The sequence below is a fragment of the Myodes glareolus genome, chromosome 16 (assembly GCF_982192425.1).
Source record: "Myodes glareolus chromosome 16, mMyoGla1.1, whole genome shotgun sequence".
NCBI lineage: Eukaryota > Metazoa > Chordata > Mammalia > Rodentia > Cricetidae > Myodes > Myodes glareolus.
The window spans coordinates 27,297,249-27,319,573 of NC_142041.1; the positions used below are offsets into that span (position 1 = coordinate 27,297,249).

At 44.6% G+C, this 22,325-nt stretch overlaps 1 protein-coding gene across 2 annotated transcripts in view; it reads right to left on the bottom strand.

Annotated features, from left to right (window-relative positions):
* Nucleotides 1-1,656: 1,656 nt before the first annotated feature.
* Nucleotides 1,657-22,325, bottom strand: part of Nr4a3 (nuclear receptor subfamily 4 group A member 3) — a 41,002-nt gene continuing 20,333 nt past the window's right edge. For both annotated transcript variants that reach the window (XM_048420395.3, XM_085677176.2), the window contains 3 exons: nucleotides 20,038-20,237; nucleotides 17,104-17,282; nucleotides 1,657-4,930 (listed from right to left, as the gene is read on the bottom strand). In XM_048420395.3, the coding sequence (XP_048276352.2) occupies nucleotides 4,683-4,930; nucleotides 17,104-17,282; nucleotides 20,038-20,237 (627 nt within the window). In that variant the 3' untranslated portion in view covers nucleotides 1,657-4,682. The remainder of the gene's footprint in view (nucleotides 4,931-17,103; nucleotides 17,283-20,037; nucleotides 20,238-22,325) is intronic.

Here is a 22,325-nt window from a genome sequence, read left to right on the forward strand (position 1 = left end):
CAGTTGTTAGTCTAGCTTTAGAACAAAGGTTTATATATATCCATGATTGGGGAGAAAATTTCAGATCTTTCCTATAAGAAGGAACTAATGGGCGGATCTCCTGAAATCATTTTGCTAAGACAAAATGAAAGCAAAACAAAACACAAAACTCCAAATCACCAAACCAAAACAATAACAAAATGCACATATAGCCAAGACTATACGTGGAAAGTGTTTAAATTATACTTAGGCCCAGAGGCCCACAATTACTGGGAGAGAGAAAGCAGGGTGTGGGGACCTGGGACACCTCTTTTTGCTATTCACCTGTCGGCCATCATAGCCACAAGGTGGGTAAGTCCAAGTGTGCACTGATAGAGGAAAAGCAAAATATGGACTAAATACAGCGGAGTATTTAGCTTTAGAAAAGAAGTGAATTCTGGCACTTGTTGCAGAACGTTAAGTGAAATCAGCCAGACCAAAAGGGCCAAATCCTGTAATCAATGTACAGAGGCAGAAATAGCTCTCAGGGGCTCTGAGCAGAAAACGGAGAGTTGTTGTTAATGGGTATAGTTTCAGCATTGCAAGACGGGAAGATTCTTGAAACTGCTTGGTCACTGTAAGTGTCCTTACTTAACACTATTGAAAGGTACAGTTAAAACAGTGGCACTTTTTACCACTATTTCTGCTATGGAAAAAAGTCAACAACAAACTTTCTGTGTTTACCCCTGTACATTTATAAATTTCAGCCACAGGCAAATCTGATTTATTTATCCCTGGTCTCCTGTCCCTTCCTATTCAAACCAGGCCTTTGTCCCTGTGGTCTCCAGAAAGGGGCTTTAGTAATTATTATTAGTGGTATTACTATTGGCTTACTGTTTATTTTAATTCATATACAGCTGAAGATCTGCTGTATCTCTCCTTTGTTTCTTTCTAAGCATATTTTATACTTGAGCTAATGAAGCTGCTGTAGACCAGTATGGAGAACAGCCTGGCTCCTGAGCATCACACTGGATGTAGTTGTCACAGAGCATGCCTGATGTGGGCCTGATGATCTTCCTTAGAACAACCACAATATTTCTGCTTTCAAAGGATCAACTCACAGGAAGACATACTATACGGAAACTCTAAGAGGTTTGGGGATGAGTTTGACTCGAAATTGAATTTGTGACCTTCAGAAAGAAGGAACTTTGGTCCAGGGAGCAGCAATGGAATAAAAGAGGAGGAGGTGGTGGGGTGGATTTGAGCACACTGCTCGGTTTTGGAAGACTACAGCCTCGAGTCTCACAATTTTGGGTTTACAAACAATATCATCTTGATGCAAAGATGATTCTTTCTTGTCTCTACGAAGACTACTAGGCAACAAATAGTTCCATCCACATTATCTGCAGTTGGAAAAAAATGGAGTTTTACACAGTGTGCATGTGTGTGTGTCCTAGGTGCACCCAGCATGCCTTACCCCCAGGAAACAGTCAATAAATGGTTATTGAATTTAGCACATCCTTCTTCCCAATTGCTGAGGTTTAATCTATCCCTGATCCAGAATATCTATTAACTTTGCAGCATCACTAAGCCTTTAAAAAAAGATCCATTTGTGGATGTGTTTAAAGACTTTACAGTAAATACTACTATCCCAATTAAGAGAAAGCTGCTCAAGGAAGCCCATTCAACACACCGGTAGCCATTGGTAAAATGTAATTTAATTTAATTATTTAAATTTACATTGTTAATATACAAGAGCATTTCTTTCAAACCACAGGTTAACACACACTAAAAAGCAATGCTGTTAGAGGAGAAGGGCTTGGGGAAACTCAGCCATTGGAAACAAAAGCAAGGCACTCTCCAATAACAGCAGGTAGATACCCAATTTCCAGCTGAGGGTGGCTTCACACTGAGAGAGCACTCCCTCAAGGGGAGGAGTCACCAGCCTTAATGCTTGTCCTCCTTAGAGCTAGGGAGCCATCCACTCTGCGTACACTTGTGTGTCAACATTAAAAAAAAATTGAACAGCTAGATGACTTGAGAGGCTCTCATAGTTGTGATAACTACGGAAGACGGAAGAACACTGGCTATATAGTCTTTCCTTTTAGCCCTAGTGTCTGGCCCTGTAACTAAAACAACTCCATTATTTCTTCAAACCAGTAGGCAGGATGCCTAGACAGCCCTTTCCCTTTCGTCTGATGGGTTTGACAAAAAGGAACAGCTTTTCCTTAGAGCACTGAGCCGCTGTTTGGCTCTCCTTTTCGGACCGGACAAAAACAAAGATTAACTTTCGAATACTCAAAGGTGCACGAGAAGGTTATGTACGCTCAGTACTTCTAATTTATTCAAATTCAATTTGAATTTGGTCTGAAGCGGTCCTGTGTGAAATGTTAGCTTTCCTGATATTTAATAATGTTTATTATGTTTGCATATAAGCTCAACAAATTAATGCCGAAGTACTACTTTGTTCAGGGCTGTCTGCAGGTATAGTGTTAGTATGAGTGACTATGTTTAAGAGTCTACTTCCTATGGATGCAGTGAGTGGTGGGGGAAGGACTAAGCAAAGGTGAACGAGGTGTTAGTCTCCATTCTGTTGCAGCTGCTTGCCCTGCAATGGGCCCCAGTCTTCTCCTCCATGAATTTCAGGAGATCTGATCAGCTGATGAGTCAGGCCCCTTCCAAGTCTGAGGTTCAAAATCCTAACATTCCAGGCCCTGCCATCTTGATAGAAAAGTAATATCTTTCATAAAAATCTCACACAAAGTACACAATCAAATATCCGAATGATTTGGGGGAAAAAAGAGGAAAGGATATGATCTGTTCTCTGCAGCTAACTGTAGAGATAATTACTTTGCAGCAATTAGGCAATTCATTTGGCATTTGTTTGATTGTATAATTTAATGACAATATAAACAACATAGTTTTGTTATTTTTTTTAAAAAGACTAAAGCAAACATGATTTAAAGCTAACAAAAGCTACTGTGACATTAGTTTGACATTCAAAGTTTGATTCTTAGCAAAACGGCCAAAGGTATTTTGACTTGATACAGAATATATAATATAAAGACTTTTAGACCTAAAAATCTTCAAACATTATTTGAATTTAGCAAAACATAAGCAAAATTTTCATATCAAAGTGCTAAACAGTGCTGCCTTAAAGGTCACTGCAAATGAAGGATAACATAATGGCCTGGGAAGTGACGTCTATTGTACAAATGGTTAATAAAAAGACACATTATAAATATATATGTAACCTGCTATGTTTATATATATATATGCTTATTTAATTTCTAACTGATGTATCCAAGTCACCATGAACACCCCATTTGATTATTCTGTAACTCAGCCTCCAGGAGCTGGTGGTCTTGCAATAAATACAGGCAAAGCTATTACAATATAACGTGCATACAAATGTTCATACAAATAAGGACACTATGCAACAAATTATTTCATAATAATATGGTATCAACAGTAGAAACATATAAAAGGGGGCACAAACACGGAATGTTGAACCGCAACCCACTAATCTTTCTAGTCCTCACATTAATACTATGGTTTTCCTTTTTTTAAAAAAAAAAATGATTCGCTTGCTTTCCAAAATTGTCTCTTTAACCAATAACAAAAATTAAATTTTATATGTGTATATATATATATGTATATATATACATATATGTATATATAAATCCTTATCACCTCTGGTGCTTACCCTGTGTGACCCAGTTCCTACTTGTTTGCATGTTCTCCTTGAGGGGAAGCAAAAACTTGATTGGTTCACCCAACACTCCTTGGGCTCCTGAATGGATGAACCAGAAGTTGCTACAACCTTAGTAGGTCTAGAGAACTCTGTCCAGGTTGATAGAGTATAACAAATGCAGTTGTACACAACCCATTCTATAACCCGACCTCCTTCAGGTCAGCTGGATAGTCAAAGGGGTCAAAGTCCATCAAGAATGGCCTGCAAGTCTTAGATGGGCCGCACCTCTGAAGGGTTCTACAGGGCAGGTGGATCAAGCCTTTGCTAGGAAAATGAGCGTGTCATTTGCTAACATGTCTGCCTCCTTATTTTCATATAAGGGAGAGTTCACCAACAAGACTTAGTAAGACAGCACTTTAAAAAATTGCACTTGTATATGGAAGCAAACAGCCATTATCATTTTGCTAAGTCTGATTTGTAGATAATCTTCCATTTTTTGCCATTTGTTTTTGTTTTTATAAAGAAGAAGAATGAAATGAAGGAAAAGGACTTTTCTGCCTTGCTTGCATGATGTATGTACCCTTGATATAGGAAGTATATCCCAAAGGGATCAGTCTTAAGACACAGTCTACCCTGGTGAGCAGCCCTCGGCTGGTCTTGTTTTTCAATACAAAGCAACCATAATTGTATTTTCCAGAAAGTTTTTAAACAGTTATATTATCCTTCCCCCTCCCTTGCTGGGATAGCATCATCCAAAAGTGCTTTGTCAGCAATTTCTTAGAAAAGCCTCATGAACTATATACCCCCTCCCACCCCACCCACCAAAGCCTAGATATAAAACACAACCCCAACACAATACTCTGCAAGGTTTCTGGCTTTAGGTTGTAAGGAAAGGTACCAGAAAAAAAAAAAGTCTTTTCTTTCTACGGAAGCTGCTTTTCCCCTGAAGGAAGGATGCAGTGGCCGGTGTTCAGATCCATCCTTTAGCTAGCTTAGTGATCAGTTGCCAGCAGAGCAAGGGGCTCCCTGCTCAGAAAGGCAGGGTATCAAGGAAGAGCTTGTCGATGATGGAAGGTGGGGCCACCAAGTCCTCCAGCTTCAGGTAGAAGATGCGCTGGAGGCCCTGGGTACAGATCTTCCTCAGTTCCACCAGCGCACGAAGCACCTTGGGCTCGGTGGGCTCCAGGGCCTGCCCCTTCCGCTGGTGCTCCTTCAAGCTGCTCGTGATCTTGCTGCACAGCTCCTCCACTCTCTTTGGTTCTTTTAACCCATGTCGCTCTGCAGAAGGACAGAGGAGGGTTAAGTTTTGGGGGACATGTCAAAAGGCTCGAGAGGTCAAGCTCTTTCTCCTTTTCTGCCAGATGGGTTAGGCAGGCATTGCACAAGCAGAGTCCCTGCTGTGGACTGGGGTGGCAGCTTGTCTAGTAGCTCTGTCAGGACCTGCTTTGGATTCCCAGGGACTGCCAGGTGTGGCACATGCTTAGAATTCCAGATTTGGAGAGGCAGGAATGGGAGTACCCCTGAGGCTTGCTGGCCAGCCAGTCTTGCCTCTTTGGCCTGGCACAGGAAAGCGAATGGATGTTCCTGTCCTGAAGCGGGAGGGAGCCACCGATGTGCACCCCTCAATGTCAGATCCTATGTTCCCATGCTAGCTGGTTTTGGGAAAAGTCAGCCTTCCTTCCCTGTTCTGTTTCTTCCCTCAGACCTATGCCTGGTAACTCTACTATGAGACACACAGAGGCAGAGAAGAAAAGTTCACAACAGAGAGGGGGAGGGGTGAGAAGACAAGGGGCAGGCAACTATCAAGATTCAGAGAGCACCCCTTAATTCCACAAAGCCATACAGAGACGTAGTCTCATGTTGATCATTGGGATCTTTGTGGTAAAGTTAGTGACGTTCTTCACCACACGGTTGCAGAAAGCTGGTATTGGAAGCCCATCTTCCAGGCAGAGTTTGTTCTCTGGCTATGAGCCCAACATCCCATACAAGTGACTTTGCTGTCGCAGCCTGTGTAGAGCAGAACCTCATTTCTAAGGGAAAAGTGGGGTCTCCTTTATCCCAGTTTTCCTCTACCGGTATATTTCTAACTAAAAACCATGTTGGTTGTGTGTGTGTGTGTGTGTGTGTGAGTGTGCACGTGCACCCATCCATGTGTCTTCCTTAAATAAAACTGCACTTTTTGAGGAGGCAGGTATCTTTCTAACAGTGATAAATCCATTAGTTCCTAATTTCTTCTCTATTTAGTTGTTTTAGTCACAGGTTTTGTTAGAAAAAGCTATTTATTTCCCTGAAGCAAAAGCTAAAAAAAACAAGAACCCAGGCATTTTTCTTTCTTGTCCCAAATAAATGAGACCTGTGGACCAGGAAACCTGAATCTTCAGTGTGGCTAGGGTATGTGACTTGGGTACGTACTTTCCTCAGTAGGGCCTTATTAAGGGGGGAGGCTGGAGTTAAGGGGCCCTAAGACCCCTTCCAGAGCTGATGGGTTAAGATGTAATTACATACATCAGAGAAATCACTCCTAGTGTCTCAGTGGATTGGATTGTGGCTTGCAGGTTTCTGGTCTAATGAAGTGTTCTATAGAGAAAGAAGCCTGGGGTTTGGCTCTGAATCCAGTTTTGACTCTGCTCTTTACCCCGTGGTCCTTCAAGACTCAGTGTCTTCCTAGGAAAATGGGAATTACAGGGTGGAAAAACACACGAGTCTGGGTCCTACCCTTCCTATTCATCTTAAGCATTTCACAATGAATTGGCAGGAAAGTGTGATCATCTGTACAAATGCCCTTCAACTAAGACGATGTGACAGATGCCACCTGCAGAGTGCTGCACCCGGAGACAGTCAGCACCCGAGACAGTGGCTGAGGCTTGGTGAGGAGGACACAGCTAGAAGACAAATCAGAGAATGGAACCCGACACCCCCAAGCTTTGCAGCGCTTGACTCTGCTGGCCCCCAGGAAACTATTAGTTGGTTTAACCAGGCGCAAACCTCCCCATATGCATACATAGCCTCTGTGCTTGAAGTGTTTCAGAAGAAACACTGAAAGGGAAGGGAGGAGTCCTGCTGACAGAGGCTTTCTACTGAAAGTTTTATTTGTTCGCCCCAAAGCATAGAACCAGGTGGGAAACTTGGCAGTAAGTGTCGAGAGACATCAAACATTCATAGCCTCTGACCAAGCTAACCCATTCTTGGGAATTTATCCAAGGGAGTCAACTGGAAACAAGAATAACCTTATATGTATGGAATTATTTGGTGCAACATTTATCTATTGTCACCTCACACCTAAGAAACCAAACAAAGGAAACACTGGGGGAGATACAGAGTTAGAGAACAGGGGAACTGCTGAGTAAATAAATAGTGGCATGTCCATACAGTAGGAGATCCTAGCACTGTTGGGGATAAGTATGAAGATTACTAAGCAAGATGGGGAAAATATAAATAACATTCAGTGAAAAAGAGAATATTAAATAGTACCTAGGCTGTGATTTCATCTATGCCAAAATAATACTAATTATCTGGGGTTGACGAGATGGCTGAGTAGGAAAAGGTATTTGGTGCCACCCTGATGACCTGAGTGTAGTCTCTGGTCTCCACATGGTAGAAGGAGAGAGATGGATTCCCCGATGTTGTGTTCTTGACCTCTACAAATGTACTGTGGAATGTGCATGCATGCACACATACACACAAAATAAATGAGTGTACAGTTCTTTTCTTCACATAAAGGATGAGAAGAAATGAAACGCGAAAATATTCATGAGATAACTGGATGGCTCTTTTACCTATTTCTTTTTAAAATTTCTAGGTTAGTGCTATTTGGAGCACTATTTTAACTATTGTTAAATGCTATTTTAACATTTTAAAATAGACCAAAGTGGGAGATAGTCATCCATGAAGATCTGTCGTATATGTAACATGGCCAAGCACTAACTTGCTGGTATGAAATTCTATTAGCACTGAGCTACATGAAATCTGATTTACAAGCTCAGGAGAGGGGGTGTCTCTTACAATCAAATGCCACTCCATTAACTGAGGCTTTCCCATCCTTCCAGGACCTCCTGTCTCACAAAACATCCAAGATCCCACACTCATTATCAGGATGAAGAAGCTGAGCAATTTGTCCAGTGTGATGCGGGAGGGGGCGTCAATTGATTGTGGGTCCTTAGAGCCAGACTTTCTCATGGCCAAACTCACAGACGGGCATGGAGTTTTCTCTGCTCTCCAGCCGCTTGCGGCTGCTCAATAACTATGGCAACCATTCTTTATTCAGCGAATTGAAGTGGAGATCGATACCTCCTGCCAGCTGGATCAACCGGCCTGGAATTCCTTGAGGAATTCATAGACACTCCTGTCAGGAGCCAAAGGCACCTCACTCCTTTCTTGCTGTAAACACTCAGAGTCTGTGGCTTCTTCAGTTTTCCAGAGGAGCAAAGATAAAATTCAGGCTCTGTGCACACTCGTTCTGGCATCCAGCAAGGCTCTCAGATCACCAGGGAGTCACCAAGTATCTGGAACCTTCTCAGCAATCTCAAATTTCTTAAAATCCTAATCACTGACATTTAAGTGAAGGGACACCCACCCCCTCCTCCTTTGCAAATTGGCAAAGAGCTGCAGAGCTGAAATGCAGAGTTCATAAATACAGAGGGAGGGGGCAGCCAGATAATTGGGTTTTCTCCTTTCCTAGAGAACCATGCATAGAAGAATAAGCTTTTTCTGGGCAGGAGGGATGCGACTTAGTGGTAGAGTACTCACCTAGCATGTGTGATGCACATGGTCGGATACTCAGCAATGGAAAAAAATTGCCCCCCATGATTTGACCCATCAGGCTTACCGCACTGAATTTATACAATATTCATCCTGCCCTTCAGTATTTTAACTCAAGCATTATGTTTCCAAGACGTGAAAATAGAATTCATAGTCACGGTTAAGCATTAGACGTGTGTCACAAACATTGTGTATGTACATTGGAAGGGCTTGTGACTTGCTCTGTTTAAATTCTCACCTAAGAGAGGACTACAACACCAGAGTCGGGTTCCAGCTAGATGGGCAGGTCAGTCATTTCAACCTGCTGATAAAATTCATCTAATAGCCCTAAATTATAGTCTTTGACTTAGATTATTTTAAGAGACAGAAAGAGACGAATGATCTGTTATCTCTAATTACTACGTAAGAAGATTCAAAGAATGAAGCCAATTGCCTACAGTCGAAAGTCACAAATGGTCAGCTTCTTTCAAGCCAAACCAGAGAGAACTTTGCTCACAGCCGCTGACTATCTGCCTTTGGCTGCCTCTAATGGTTAGAAAGTTTTGCCTCCTTCTGATCTGAACTGGCCTCCCTTTAGTGTCCTCCTGCTTTCTGTGTATCTAGTTAACTGGTGGCTCATTACCTTTTTCCAATAGATGTTTATTAACTATCTAGTCTGTGGCTACCAGTGCTTTGGGCAGTTGGATTGGAGCAGGGGAGAAAACAGCACACTCTACCCAGTGGGGCAGTTCTCTAAAGACAAGTTTGGGTTCCTAGGTCTGATAGTTATCCATGTTCTGCTGGGCAGGAAGAAGGCAGGAGGGAGTCGGAGGTCAAGAGGAGATAGGAGGTGAGAAAGGAGGGGGGGAGAGGGAGCGGGTGGGGTTTAATGAATAAAATAACGTAAGTCTATACTCATGTTCTTCCCATCCAGCTAGTTCAGATTCACCCATCTCAGACCCAACATTTCGCCAAGGAAGCTTCCTTCTTGGTGTCTATCCAGGTCAGAATCTCTTATATAGAATACAGGATCCACTTCCCTTCGCAGGACAGGCAAGTTTGAAATCCGATATTCATTTGACAATCGCCTGCCTCTTTCATTAGATTTAAGCTCCCTGGAGAAAACGCCCTAGATTTGCTCCCTGAGGTCCCATCTCCTGCACCAAGCCTAGCGCATCAGGGATGCCCAATATGCATCTGATAGATGAATCTGTAAGACGGAAGACCAAAGTCCCCCAAGAGATGATTAAATGGACACTAAATGCGGAAGTTGCTCAGGTGCAAACGATGAGTCGGGAGTTGTTAAGACGCTCCCAACAGCAAAGAAGTTGAACTCTCAGACTTACCCTGCAGGAGCACCCCCTCCGAACCTCTCAGCTCTGGCAGCTATTAGCTGGGTGACCGGGTCTGTTTCTGTCAGCTCTGTCAGCCATTATCTGGGTGATTTGGGTCAGTTTCCAGGCTTGTGAGAGGGGGCTAAAATGGCAGTTGCCTCTTGTCTTGCTGTGAGAATTAAATGACCTCTACATGCAGAGTGGTTGGAATCATGCCAGGCGTATAGTAGGCACCTAATAAGTACTTGCGGCTACTCTCCATATTTAAAACCCAATTCATTACCATTCACGTCAGCCATGGCTCTGAGTTTATCTGCACGGAAATCCTTCCCCAAACTCTCCTAGGGAACCCCTTCTTGGGGGTGGGGCCTATTAATTTAACCTATCCCAGTAACTTTAGAGACTCTCTGTGTGGCGTTCCCAGCATCTGTGTTCTTCTCTCAATTTCAACTTCCTCTGGAGAAGATCTCTACTGTCTGCTGCCTATGTTGCTTTAATTGCTTTTGACTGGCTTCCTGGCTGTGATCCATCCCAGGTGCTTCTAAATTCATCAAGCAACATTAGGATCATTTATGTAAAGTTCTTGACACAGCACCACGTACTGGCTAAAAAAAAAAATTAGCTATTATTAATATCAAAGGATCCCTATTACCAATAGGTTCCATTGTTCCTCAAAGAATGGTTCGCAATCCAGCAGCATCAACATAAGCTAGCAGCCTGAGAGAAAGGCAGAACCTTGGGTCCCGTCCCAGGCCCACACAACCAGAGCGTGCAACACTATGTCCCGTCTCTGCGTGATAGGTGGAGAAGATCAACCCTAGACAGTCCTTGACCCCTCAAAGCAGCTGGCAGCAGCTCTACCCTGGTTCACCTCGTCTCCGTACACTTCACTCCCCAAGACAGCTTATTTTAATTTCACATAGTTTCGCCTGTGTTATCCCAGCCTCCAAGAGTTCTGTCTTAGCTTCTTATTTTGAGTTAGCTTTCGCTGTTTTACAGTTCTCATTTCTCTGCCTGTTGGCTGATAAAAGAAGCGCCAGGCTCTCTTCCTCGGAGCAGAAAGCAGTGGCCGAAGAAAGAGATGGGCAGTATTCCACAGTAGGCCACCAGCCAGCTTTTGGAGTAGGATCTTGTGGCACTGGCCAAATTAGAGATAACACAGAGCCAGCAAACAAGAAAGGGAAACTGACTGTTACCAGAACAGCGAACACTCAACGGGTCTTCCTGCTCCAAGCCTCACCTTTTTCTCTAGGAGTCATGCTGCCGCCACTTGATGTGTTATGTGATGTGTCACGTGTCCTTTACTGACCGGTGGGCCGTCCCAGAACCCACGCTGGCCAGGAAGCCACATGTCAGGTCAAGGCGTCCAAGTGCTTGTCTGTCTTTGAGTCGGTGTCTGTCTCTCCAAAACCATGACTCTTGAAGGAAAAGGGACTAGACACCTGGTGTGTGGCAGATGCGCCACAGACAGCAACTGAGTTCATCTCAGTTGAACTTAGGCAGCCCTTGAGAAGTCAGAATCTTTTCTAATAACAACGGCAGGCTAAAAATAACTTAGGCTTTCCTAATTTGAGAGACTTACTGATATTTACAAGCCATTTATTCAACTAATATTGGTCATGTGCCAGACACTAAGGACATTTTAAAGATTAATGAGATCCTCTTTGCCCTAAGACTTTGGTATGGGCACCAATCTATATCCCAGGTGCCTAGAATGAGCCTCAGAAGGAAATCTGTGTGTGTGTTTTTATGAGCTTGTATGTATGTGTGTGCATGTGTACATATATATGTGGAGGCTTTATCACTCTGGATCTTAATTTTAGAGCCCAAGTCTCTGAATGAATCTAGAACTCTCTGATTCAGATAGGCTGGCTAGCCAATGAGCTCCAGATCTCTCTCTCTCTCTCTCTCTCTCTTTCTCTCTCTGTCTTCTTCCATTGCTGGGGTTGCATGGATGCTGGCGATTGAACTCAGGTCCTCATGCTTGCACTGAGCCTTTTCCCTCTGGGCTGTCTCCCCAGACTCGGTAAATATAATCACACTGACATGAACTGAATGATAAAACACGTACCACCACAGAAAATTGAGACACTGACAAATGGTCACAGTCCGTACATGGAGTGGCAGAGGGATGAAAATGGAACTCCTCCACAGTTTCTCCAACCACTGCTTTGTCTGAGAGAAAGCATGCATGCACCATTACATATTCAAAGACTGAAGGGACTTAAGCCACGATATTGGCATCACCGCCCTGCTTTTGTGAAGCCCCTAAGAAGGCATAAACAAGTGTATCATATCTATGCAGTTGTATGGAAGCTAAATACATTCATAGATTCTGAGAACAGTTAGCTCTGGCTGGAAGACAACATTTAGGATAATAATAATAGTAAAGGGTTGGATGACTTTTCCCCCTCTGTAGAGCTACACACTAGTTTCTTCTTTATAAGAAACATACAAATACAGGTTATGGTCTGTATGATATTACTGTGCTCCCATTCATGTGCTGATGTCTTACCCTCAAGTGACAGTACTGGGAGGGGGTGCTTGGAAGGGGTGTCCAGAAGTGCCAGACAGGAATTTCTATTGGCTATAAGTTACTCGTATGGTTTTTTTTTCGTTATAGCAACCTAAATGGTCTAAGGCCTGACCTCTGTGAGTAAAGAAAACACTGGCTTTCAGATAAGATGAGGGATTGCCCAAAATCACGCAGCTAAGAAGTGGCCAGATAAAGACTTGAACTTCACTCTCCAATCTCCAGATCCTGAAACTGACCCCTTTCTTTTCCAAACTATATTATTCTGCCAAATTTCACCCGTACTTGCCTTTGCCACGTGACTTCATAGCCATATCTGGTGAAAACTCAGAATGGCCAGGTATTCAAAGTAAGCAGATGAGCTCTGGAAAGGCAGGTAGAGGGGTTGGCCAACTATTGATCCTGCCACAGCCCCTAGATCTGCCTTTCTTCCTGCTCTGCCTTAGAGGTCATGTTCTAAGGAGACCAGGAAAAACAGAAGAGAAAGGACTCATTGTATTACCTGTCAGAAAACTTGAGTCTGGAAAGGAATGCCTTGGGGAATTTAAAAAAAAAAATCCATTTGGGTATCAAAATTTCCTCCACAGCCTGGCTCTACAGAACCTGTTGGAGCACATTTCCTTATCAATCACGAGATGGGAAATAAAAGCTTACAGTCCAAGGTTAATTCATAGTCTGAGGCCACAAGGTAAATATCTCAAGGAATGAGTTTCCCTGACAATGCTTTGCACTTTCCCAGAGCTCAGAGACTGCTCTCAAGCTGCTGCCTTCAGAGGCAGTGAAACTGTCTCCCAGAGGGGACTCCACCTTTGCTTGTATGCTTGCTCCAGAACATATGGCCATTTGGACTCTGTGAAATATTCTCATCATTTTGCTCAGTCATGAATGTGATTAAATACAGGAAGAAAAGAATCTGGCCATCCACAATTTCCCCACAACTGTACTGGGGTGATTCATGGTCATGCCCTGGACCTCTGGTTCCCATGAGCTGGAAGACTCTTTATGTCTAGATGCTACTGCTTTGGGAAGTAATTCATGACCAGAACCTCTAGTGTTCTTAATTCCCCAAAATGCAGCAATTATCCAGCTGTCCTCTGCACTGACTTTGTCCCTTTAAGAATCTACACACTGCCAGGCATGATGCCACACACCTTTAACCCCAGCACTCAAGAGCTGGAGGCAGGCAGATCTCTGTGAGATTGCCAGATCTCTCTGAGAGGCCAACCTGGTCTACATAGTGAGTTCCAGAACAGCCAGGACTACATAGTGAGACACTGTCTCAAATAACCAAACCAAAACAAAAGAACCTAAACACTAATCACCGTGCATAGAGTTCCTTATCTTCTATCTTGGTAGATTACAAATGTCCTGAGAGCAGGATGCACGCCCAGTTCATCTTCTCTTTCCCACACACTGACAGTCTGGTATGGAGAGGCCCCAATACCTAGATATTTATCAAATAAATCCACACTTACTTTCTGTTGGAGGACTGTAAGCAGATAGCAACACTCTGTACCCCATCCGTGGCAAAGAAAGAAGCAAAGCCTTCCCATTGCTCCAGGAATTCGACTTTGGCAAGAGACAATGGTTAGGGTGGGTGAACTGGGGACCCAGAAAACCACAACTGTGGGAGACACCCTGTTACTGTAGGAAAGGAGAATGATCAGGAAGAAATTATTTCCTGTCCCGTCTCACCACTCAGGATTTGATGAAGGGGATTAGAGAGAAGGGAAGGAAGAAGAAAAATAAATTAGAGGGAGACATCCATGTTTGGATAAACTATCCAACTCCTGAAGCCGTCTTCTGGAAGCCACGCTGGCTAATGGTCTAAAATCTTTTCCCTTTCACTAGTTCCTCTCTGGTTTCAGAACAGACAGTTCTCTGGATGAATATTCTCATTCCTAGGGCTCCTCCGATGCTCCACCACCATTCTTTCTGATCACGTGGCTTCCTGAGACGCCAAAGCTCTTGGGAATGCACACTCAAATGGTCCTGGATAATCGCAGCAGTGGGCATTGCTTTCTAGGCATTTTTCTTCCCCTGTTGTCCAATACTTTCATGCCACCCAAACCCTTCCCAGATGCCAAATCCTAAAAGTTCTGTGAGATTTGAGGGCAAGTTCTGCTTGCATAATATCTGCAGCATCTCTCACAGTGTGCTCTGTATAGGATGGCGGGAAGAAAGGCAGGAACTTCAGTTACCCTGTGGGAAAGATCTACGGACAAACCTCTCAGCCCATTGCCAGTCTAACATAATTGCTTGGCAATCACTGCCCCCGCTTGAGTCTCTCAAGTGTCTAAGAAAATCATCACCAAACACACTATACTGCCCTGCTCTGTTTGAGACAGACTGGCCTGGAACTCACCATGTCGGACAAACTAGACTTGAACTCATGAGCCTCTCGTCTTAGTCCTCCGAGTGCAGGAATTATAGGTGTGAGTCACCATGCCCAACTCTTATAAAGCTGCCTTATAAAGCTACCAACTTTCTTCAAGACAATGAGTTTCATTTTGCACTGGCCAAGGTTTCCAAAGAGAAGGACCGTATAAGCCCAACTGGAGCGAACCTCTATCATCACCAGTCCAAGGAGGAGCATAAGTAGATCTAATGTCTGCCACGAATCCAGTTTGGCTACATCAGCAGCCTAGTTTTCTGTAATCTACACTGCCACCCCATGGAATGGATGTTATCATCCCTATTGTGTGGATGGAGAAACAGAAGCACAGAGAAGGAAAATGCGTTACTCAATAGCCCTTGCTGACGAAACGCCAGACTCCAGATTAATAAAAGAGTTGCTAGGACTGGAAGCCCATGCTTTTACTGCCAAATTGCTCTAGGACAGCCATATTCCCAATAGCTTCCGGAAAACTGTATTTATGTCCATAATTATTCCCTCCACAGTAGCCTGGAAACACTCTCTGCTCCCGCATTTGCGATCTCTTGACACTTGGTCCCCACTCAACCCTCTGCATCCTACACATTCTGTCTCCTCCGGGGATGTGTGCCATCGTGTCTGAGAACCCAGTGACATACGAGACAGCCCCTAGACCAGAGAACATAGATTCAGCTCCCATTTCCATAGTGACATGGCAGTGAGCTGGTGTTAGTTATAGAAAGCTAAAGCAGTCTCAAAAATTGTTGTCTTTTGTAAATGAACTCAGTTCTATACATTCCAGTTCTGGAAGCCTAACTGTCCCAGCAATGCCCAATGGCTCTGAAATGGAGAAGAAGAGCTAGGTGATCTTGGGGCTAATCTCCTTAGTTTTCGGAGTCAAGGGCTTAAACACTGATTATTTTAGGTGCTCTGCTATGATACCGGAAAGCGCTGTCAGTGCAAAGACTAGGGGAAAGAAGTCAGGCACATGACCAGCCTGGCCTCTAGAGGTGCACACATACATCTCACTTTGGCTCAGAGGTGACCTAAGCAGATGCAGGTAAACCGCATTTGGAAGGCTGAGAACCACTGGCCTAATGCTGTGACCCCTTAATACAGTTCCTCAAGTTGTGTGTGACCCCTAATCATAATATTATTTTTATTGTTACTTCATAACTGTCATTTTGCAATGGTTATGAACCGTAATGTAAATATCTGCTATGCAGACAGTCTTAGGCACCCCTTGTGAAAGGGTCATTCGACTTCCCGCCCCAAAAGGTGTCATAACCCACAGGTTGGGAACCCCTGGATTAGGCAAAGCGAGGCTGCATCAGAAAGGAGAGGCCAGCTGTGCTGAGATCACAATCAGTACTCCCTACCTACCTGGGAAATGTTTCCTTTAGCCAAGAGCATATCCAGCCAGAACTGGACCCTCAGCCAATCAGTCTGGCTGGTCTTGGGTCTGACCCAAAAGATGGAGATGAGCTTCAGATCTTGTCACTGTCTCCCCAGGCCCCAGTATAACGGATTAAGATGCAAACTAATAAGAAACTTCAAGGATGAGTGATGAAGGGGCAGGGGGGGTGCAGACCAGCACCCCCAGAGCGCAGGGTGATGGGCACGTAGAAGGAGTACAGTAACATAGAAACTGAACATTTTTTATATGCGTGTATTTTCACAGTGTGTGTGTGTGTGTGTGTGTGTGTGTGTGTGTGTGTAGGTCAGAGGACATCCTTGGGTATCTTTAGGAGTGCTACCTACGCTCCTTGAAATAGAGTTTCTCCTTGACCTGGAGCTTACCAGTGAGGTGAACCTGGCTGGCCAGTGAGCCCTCAGTGATCCTCCTGTCTCTGTCTCTCAGTGCTGAGATCGCAAGTACATGCCGCCACATCCACCTTTTTTTATACGGGTTCTGGGGATTGAACGCAGGTCTTGGCGCTTGCAAGGCAAGTCCTCTCCCACCTGAGCTTGCTCTTCAGCCCCAGAAACTGAATGAATTTTATACTTCTGCTTTTGAATGTTTTAAAAAAAAACTGTGGAGTTGAGTTGTTTTCATTTTTGACAAATAACTTTTTTTCTCTCTCAATTTCCTCCCAGTCAGGATTAGTAAGTGAAGCTGTCTTCCATATGCCTGCAATTTTTTGGTTTACTTTAGGTCTCGAGGCAAGAATTGGGAAGGGATCCATAGGAATGGCAGGGTGATTAAGATTATCTTTCTGGAAAACTTTTGTAAAAACAGCCTTGAAGTAGCTAGGTCAACTGCCAACAGAGCTCCAGATCAATTGGGCTTTGATGCTAGCTCAATAGTGCCAATCCCCTCTCCTATAAACTCGGATGAGTAAGTTATGGATGTATGAACTTCAGAATAGTGGCAGCCATTTTCCTAGTTAGCTGTAAAGAAGCCCAGAAGCCACCTGAACCCAGGCAAGAAAAAAGGCGACACAGTCCCTGCCTTTTGGGCGCTGGTTCTTACCTGTGATCATGCTTAGTGCTGACAGGCAGGCTAAGGCTTGGATATCAAGGTTCAGGCTCTGCAGATTTAAAGAAAAGTCTTTAATGGAGTCGAGCCACTCCCCAAATCCACGAAGGCACTGAAGTCGATGCAGGACAAGTCCATTGCAGAACACAAACTTATCTTCAGCAGGGTTGGACCTGGGGGTGGGCAGAAGAGGGAGAGACACAGTAAATAGGTCCACTCAGTCCGGCTAACACAGCAGCATCGTAACACACAAGGACCAGCATCAGCAAGGGGCAGCGTGGGAAACTGTGTGCGGTACCATCACGAGCAAAGGCGTGCTCCTGGGAATGGACGACCTGACCGGCTGTCCCCGGTAATGTCCTTAAGGAACAAGGGCTGACACCTCTGCTGTCTAGTGCTAGAATCAGTGGCTGCCTTGTCTGGGATGGAATGTGGAGAAGCCCTCGGAGATTATGGAGGACAGTGCTTCCCAGCCTGTTTTCTGCAACCCCTTTGGCAGGGTTGAATGGCTCTTTCTCAGGGGTCACCTGAGGCCATCTGTGCATCGGACATTTACATTATGATTCATTACAGTTGTGAAGTAACAATGAAAGTAATTTTATGGTTGTGGGGGTCACAGGAGTCCTTCACAACATCAGGCCCAGTAGGGTTCCCTCACAGGAGTGAGGAGAGGGTCGTGAGAGCCTCACCTGAGATTATAGTCACTGGCTCCCTCCCTCCCTTATACAATCAGAAGTGCTTAATACTGTCCCACCCTGTTGTATGCAGTCAAGGGAGGTGTTGGAGTTTATAGAAAGTAAATATTTCAGAAAACTGTCTGAAGGGGGGTGCCCTTCTAGGCAACATTTGCGAGGTCATTATCCATGTGAGGTGTGACATTTGGTGACATATCTGGGAGTGCACCCACGTTCCAGTAATCAAATCTTCATATATGCTCCTGTTTGCCCAGTAAATGTACTGGTTCACTATTCTGCACTTGGATGAAAGCATTTCTTTGACCTATTGATCCCCTCTGTGGGGTGAATAGATCTTTGTTATGAGGTTTCCTCAAGAAAAATCAGACAATGGCCCCTCTCTGCAGTGAACAGGAGACTTCCCTTTGGGGCTCCGGAGTCAAGGCTGCTCCCTTATTTTCTTCAATGCCAGAAGCTGATAAGGCCCAAGGCTAGACACGACAATTCCACTATGTAAATTCAAAGCAACAAGTTTCTCCAAGTGCCAATCACAGAGTCAAAGGTGGCAGAACATTTTACCTCCTTGAGCTTAAATAAGGGGGCTAGAGAGGGATGTTTCTAAATGTGTCAATAGTTCATGCTGTGTCGGTAACCATCCCCTTTCTCGCTTATAAAAGGTGCCCTGGAACCTCTTCTCGGACATCTTAGCAGGGTGACCTTGAGCCCTCCTTTCATCTCTTTGGACTTCCTTTCTCTTATCTATGAAACAGGAATTCAATCATAATTTCCTAACATTGCAGAGGGAATTAAATAAAATGAAGGTTTGGTTTTTTTTTTCTTGAAAGCCCATGCACAGAGCCTAGCACACAAGAGAATTCAGAGAGTATTAGGTATAACTCATTCTCAATTCTGTGGGATGCTGACTTTAATCTCAGCTTTCCCTTAACTTTAAAAGGTCTTGCTCTCTCTCTCTCTCTCTCTCTCTCTCTCTCTCTCTCTCTCTCTCTCCGTTGATTGCACTCACAAGCCAGTGTCTTCCTAACTGTACTTCTGGAAGAATAGCTGTATTCATTCCCCCACTCAGCGGGTATTTACTGAGCACCAAGGATGTGCTATTCCTGGAGACAGGCTACGCAGAGAGCTTGGTGAAGAGTGGCGTCCACCTGCATGGGGCTTATCTTCTGCATAACCCTTTGCTACATGCCTAAGATGACAGGCAGGTCTCCACCAGCTCTCACATGCACTGGATTGACTGTAAGTTAAGCTAAACCCTTGTACTCTAGCTACAAACTCAGCCCCATCTCTCCCTGGGATCCTCCCGACAGGGGGCAGATGGACAGAATTATATATATATATGTATATATACATATATATAATAATTTTGATATACATATTTAAGAAGGACATGCGTGGAGAGGAGCTTAGGTCTGAAGTTCAAGCTATTTGAAAAATCACTTCCTATTGGGCATGGCAGTGCACACCTGGGTCCCAGCACCCTGGAGGTTGGAGCAGGGAAGATTCCAAGCTCAAGATCTAAGGTCAGGCTAAGCTACCTAGTGGACCTATTTATCTATAAATAGACAAATAAATAAAAGATAGATAGATAGATAGATAGATAGATAGATAGATAGATAAGAAGGCAGGTAGGTAGGTAGATAAGTAGGTAGATAGGTAGGTAGATAGGTAGGTAGATAGGTAGGTAGATAGGTAGGTAGATAGGTAGGTAGGTAGGTAGGTAGGTAGGTAGATAGGTAGGTAGGTAGATAGATAGACAATAGATAGAATTCATATACTCCTCATGTTTGCTGCCACTGAACACTAGAGAGCAAACCAAATCTTTTGACCCAAGAACTCAGCTGTGGAACTAAAGGGAAGAGCCCTTCAGGAATGTTGCAACAGTCACTTGTGAAACAGAAACTCAGAAAGCAAACCCAGAATTTCCACAAATAGCGTCTGCACCCCGAGAACAGTTCTAGAACCACAGACTTGAGTGACCACAAAAAGCCATCCTCTATTTTGCATAGGAAAGATCTGGATTCCTAGTGAGGCAATACTCTGCTCAAAGCCTCTCGCTGTGCCTACTCCCGCCAGACCTCACGTACTGGTACCCGGAGTCCTATGCCACTCCACCGTTCCTTCTCTCCCCCACTGCTCAGTGCTTTAACGTCTGAATACATTTCATCTCCACTTGGTCAACAAACTCCCCGCTGTTACAAAGGAGAGGGCCGAGGGAAGATAAAATCATAGAAGGTACCTGATGGAAAGTCTAAGAACAAACAGCTCCAAAAAGGCTGATTCTATAAGTAACGTCTGATCTTCTTTCGGGAGATCAGTGAATCCCGGGATCTTTTCTGCCCAGCTCCTGGACACGTCGATGGAGGCCGTCAGGAGGTTGTAGAACTGCTGCACGTGCTCGGCATCTGTGCCTGCAGTGGCCTGGTCGGTGGGACAGTACTGGAAGGCAATGCACAGAGAGCATGACCCTGACTGCATGGGGGGTGGCGCCATCTTTTGAGACTGACTCTGTCTAGATGTCAACGCCTGAATCCTACCTCCCTTTATAAAACCCATTAACATTCACAGTCTGGTCTGATCCCCCAATGACCCTGGGACATCAAATAAAATGAATTTATTGTTATCATCCAACAGACAGAAGTCCCTTCAAGTCCCATCAGTCAGGGACTTGACATCACTTGGAGAGCTTTAGGACACACTCGTGTCTCAGTCCTGCCCCCAGAGAGGCCAATTTAAGTGGTCTGGAGTGAGGTCTGCCCTTTGAGAACTTTAAAAGCTCCACAGATGAAACCACGGAGCATCCCATAGGAGAAACCCCTGTCCACATGGGAACCATTGCCCTAGGGTCTTGGGTCTGAGTAGGACTTCTGGCTCTATGGGTTTTGCTGTAACATTGTGGTCTCCCAAAAAGATGGCCCCCAATAAGGATCCAGAGATTTAGTCACTAAACCAGTAGCACCAACAGCACCTGGGAATGTGTTAGGCATGGCAACCTGAGGCCTGCTTCATCAGAAACTCTGGGGGTGGGTCCAACAGGCTGCTTCTTATCAGACCCGATGGTTCTAATGTACACGGAAGTGTGAATAAAAAACACACAATTAACCAGTAAGAGAAAAGATGATTGATTTTTGCTTGCTGTTGATGGATTTCTATGAGATAAATCTGGAAGTGTATGTGGTGGGTGGTGGCAGGGTTCCTGCGTGGCAGAGCCCAGACAGCTATTGGGGATTGTGGCTGCTTGTATTAATCAAAATTAGATCAAATCAAGACTTCAGTTCTGTTATCACACTAACCATATTTCAGGTACTTAAAAGTCAAGGGGGGTGGGGTCCATGTTCATCATCACAGAAAGACATACTAGATAGCACGGACCGAGGAACATGGGGGCAGCAGGCGGGGAAGAAGAGGAGAAGACAACATAAAAGGAGGAGGGGGAGGAGGAGGGAACTGAGGGGGAGGAAGACTCTCCAAAGCTTTAGGCTACTCTGGTAAAGGTGTTTGCCTGATTGGATGGAGGTGGAACCTTTTCTGCATCAGGCAGGATGATCTAGGCAGCACAATGAAGATGGAGGGAAACAACAGCCCAGAGGTGTGAGAGATGCGGTGTGAACAGCGGTGTGAATAGGTGCTTCACTTCCCTAGTGTTCACTGTGCAGAGCAACCTTGCAGCCCTGCCCCTTGATCCTCACCAGACAGGGCTTTTGGTCCTTATTTTATGAGTGAGGAAACCGAGGCTCAGAGAAGCTCTGAAACCTTCCCAGGTTACATAAGTGACAATGGCAAGCTGGGTTTATGTGCCTGGGATTTTAAGTCCTATGCCTCTTGACTTTGGCTTTTATATTTTGAGACGGGGGCCATGGCTGGTCTGAAGCTCACTACATAGACTAGGCTGGCCTCAAACGTACAGCAATCCTCTTGTCTCTGCCACCTGCGTGCGGGGACTACAGGCTACCTGTTAGTTAACATGTCTGATGCTAGCTGAGGATGTAGTTTCGCACTTACACAGAATGACTAAGGCTCTGGCATCTAATCCTCAGCACCCCTGAAACGTTCTGGAAAGGGTTGAGGCAAAGGATCAAACTCACAGTCGTGTTCATGTTACACGTTACCTGTACATGTACAGGTCAGCGCTCTCCCACTGGACTACATCCCCACTGACTTTCTCTTTAGCACAAGAATAGTCAAGGGGGGTGCCTAAGTTTGCCACAAAGCCCAGACCTGATTGGAGGAGAAACAGCTGATGAGAAGCAGTCAACGAACAGCAAGGCACACCTGTAAAACTTGCCCGCGTGAAGAGGTGAGACTCTACAAGTAAGTTTTCCCCCAGAAGCAGTAAGATATAAAAGCACAGACGCCGGATGTTGAGCCTATGGACCTTAATCCTGGTTTTATTTGGGCCACTAATTTGTGAAATATTGTATTGAGGCCCAGTTTTCTTCTCTGTGGAGTAGGGATAATAACATCTTTAGAGCTCTGTTGTGATGGCCTTGCTATGGGAAGGGCCTGCAATATAGCGTGAGCTAAACA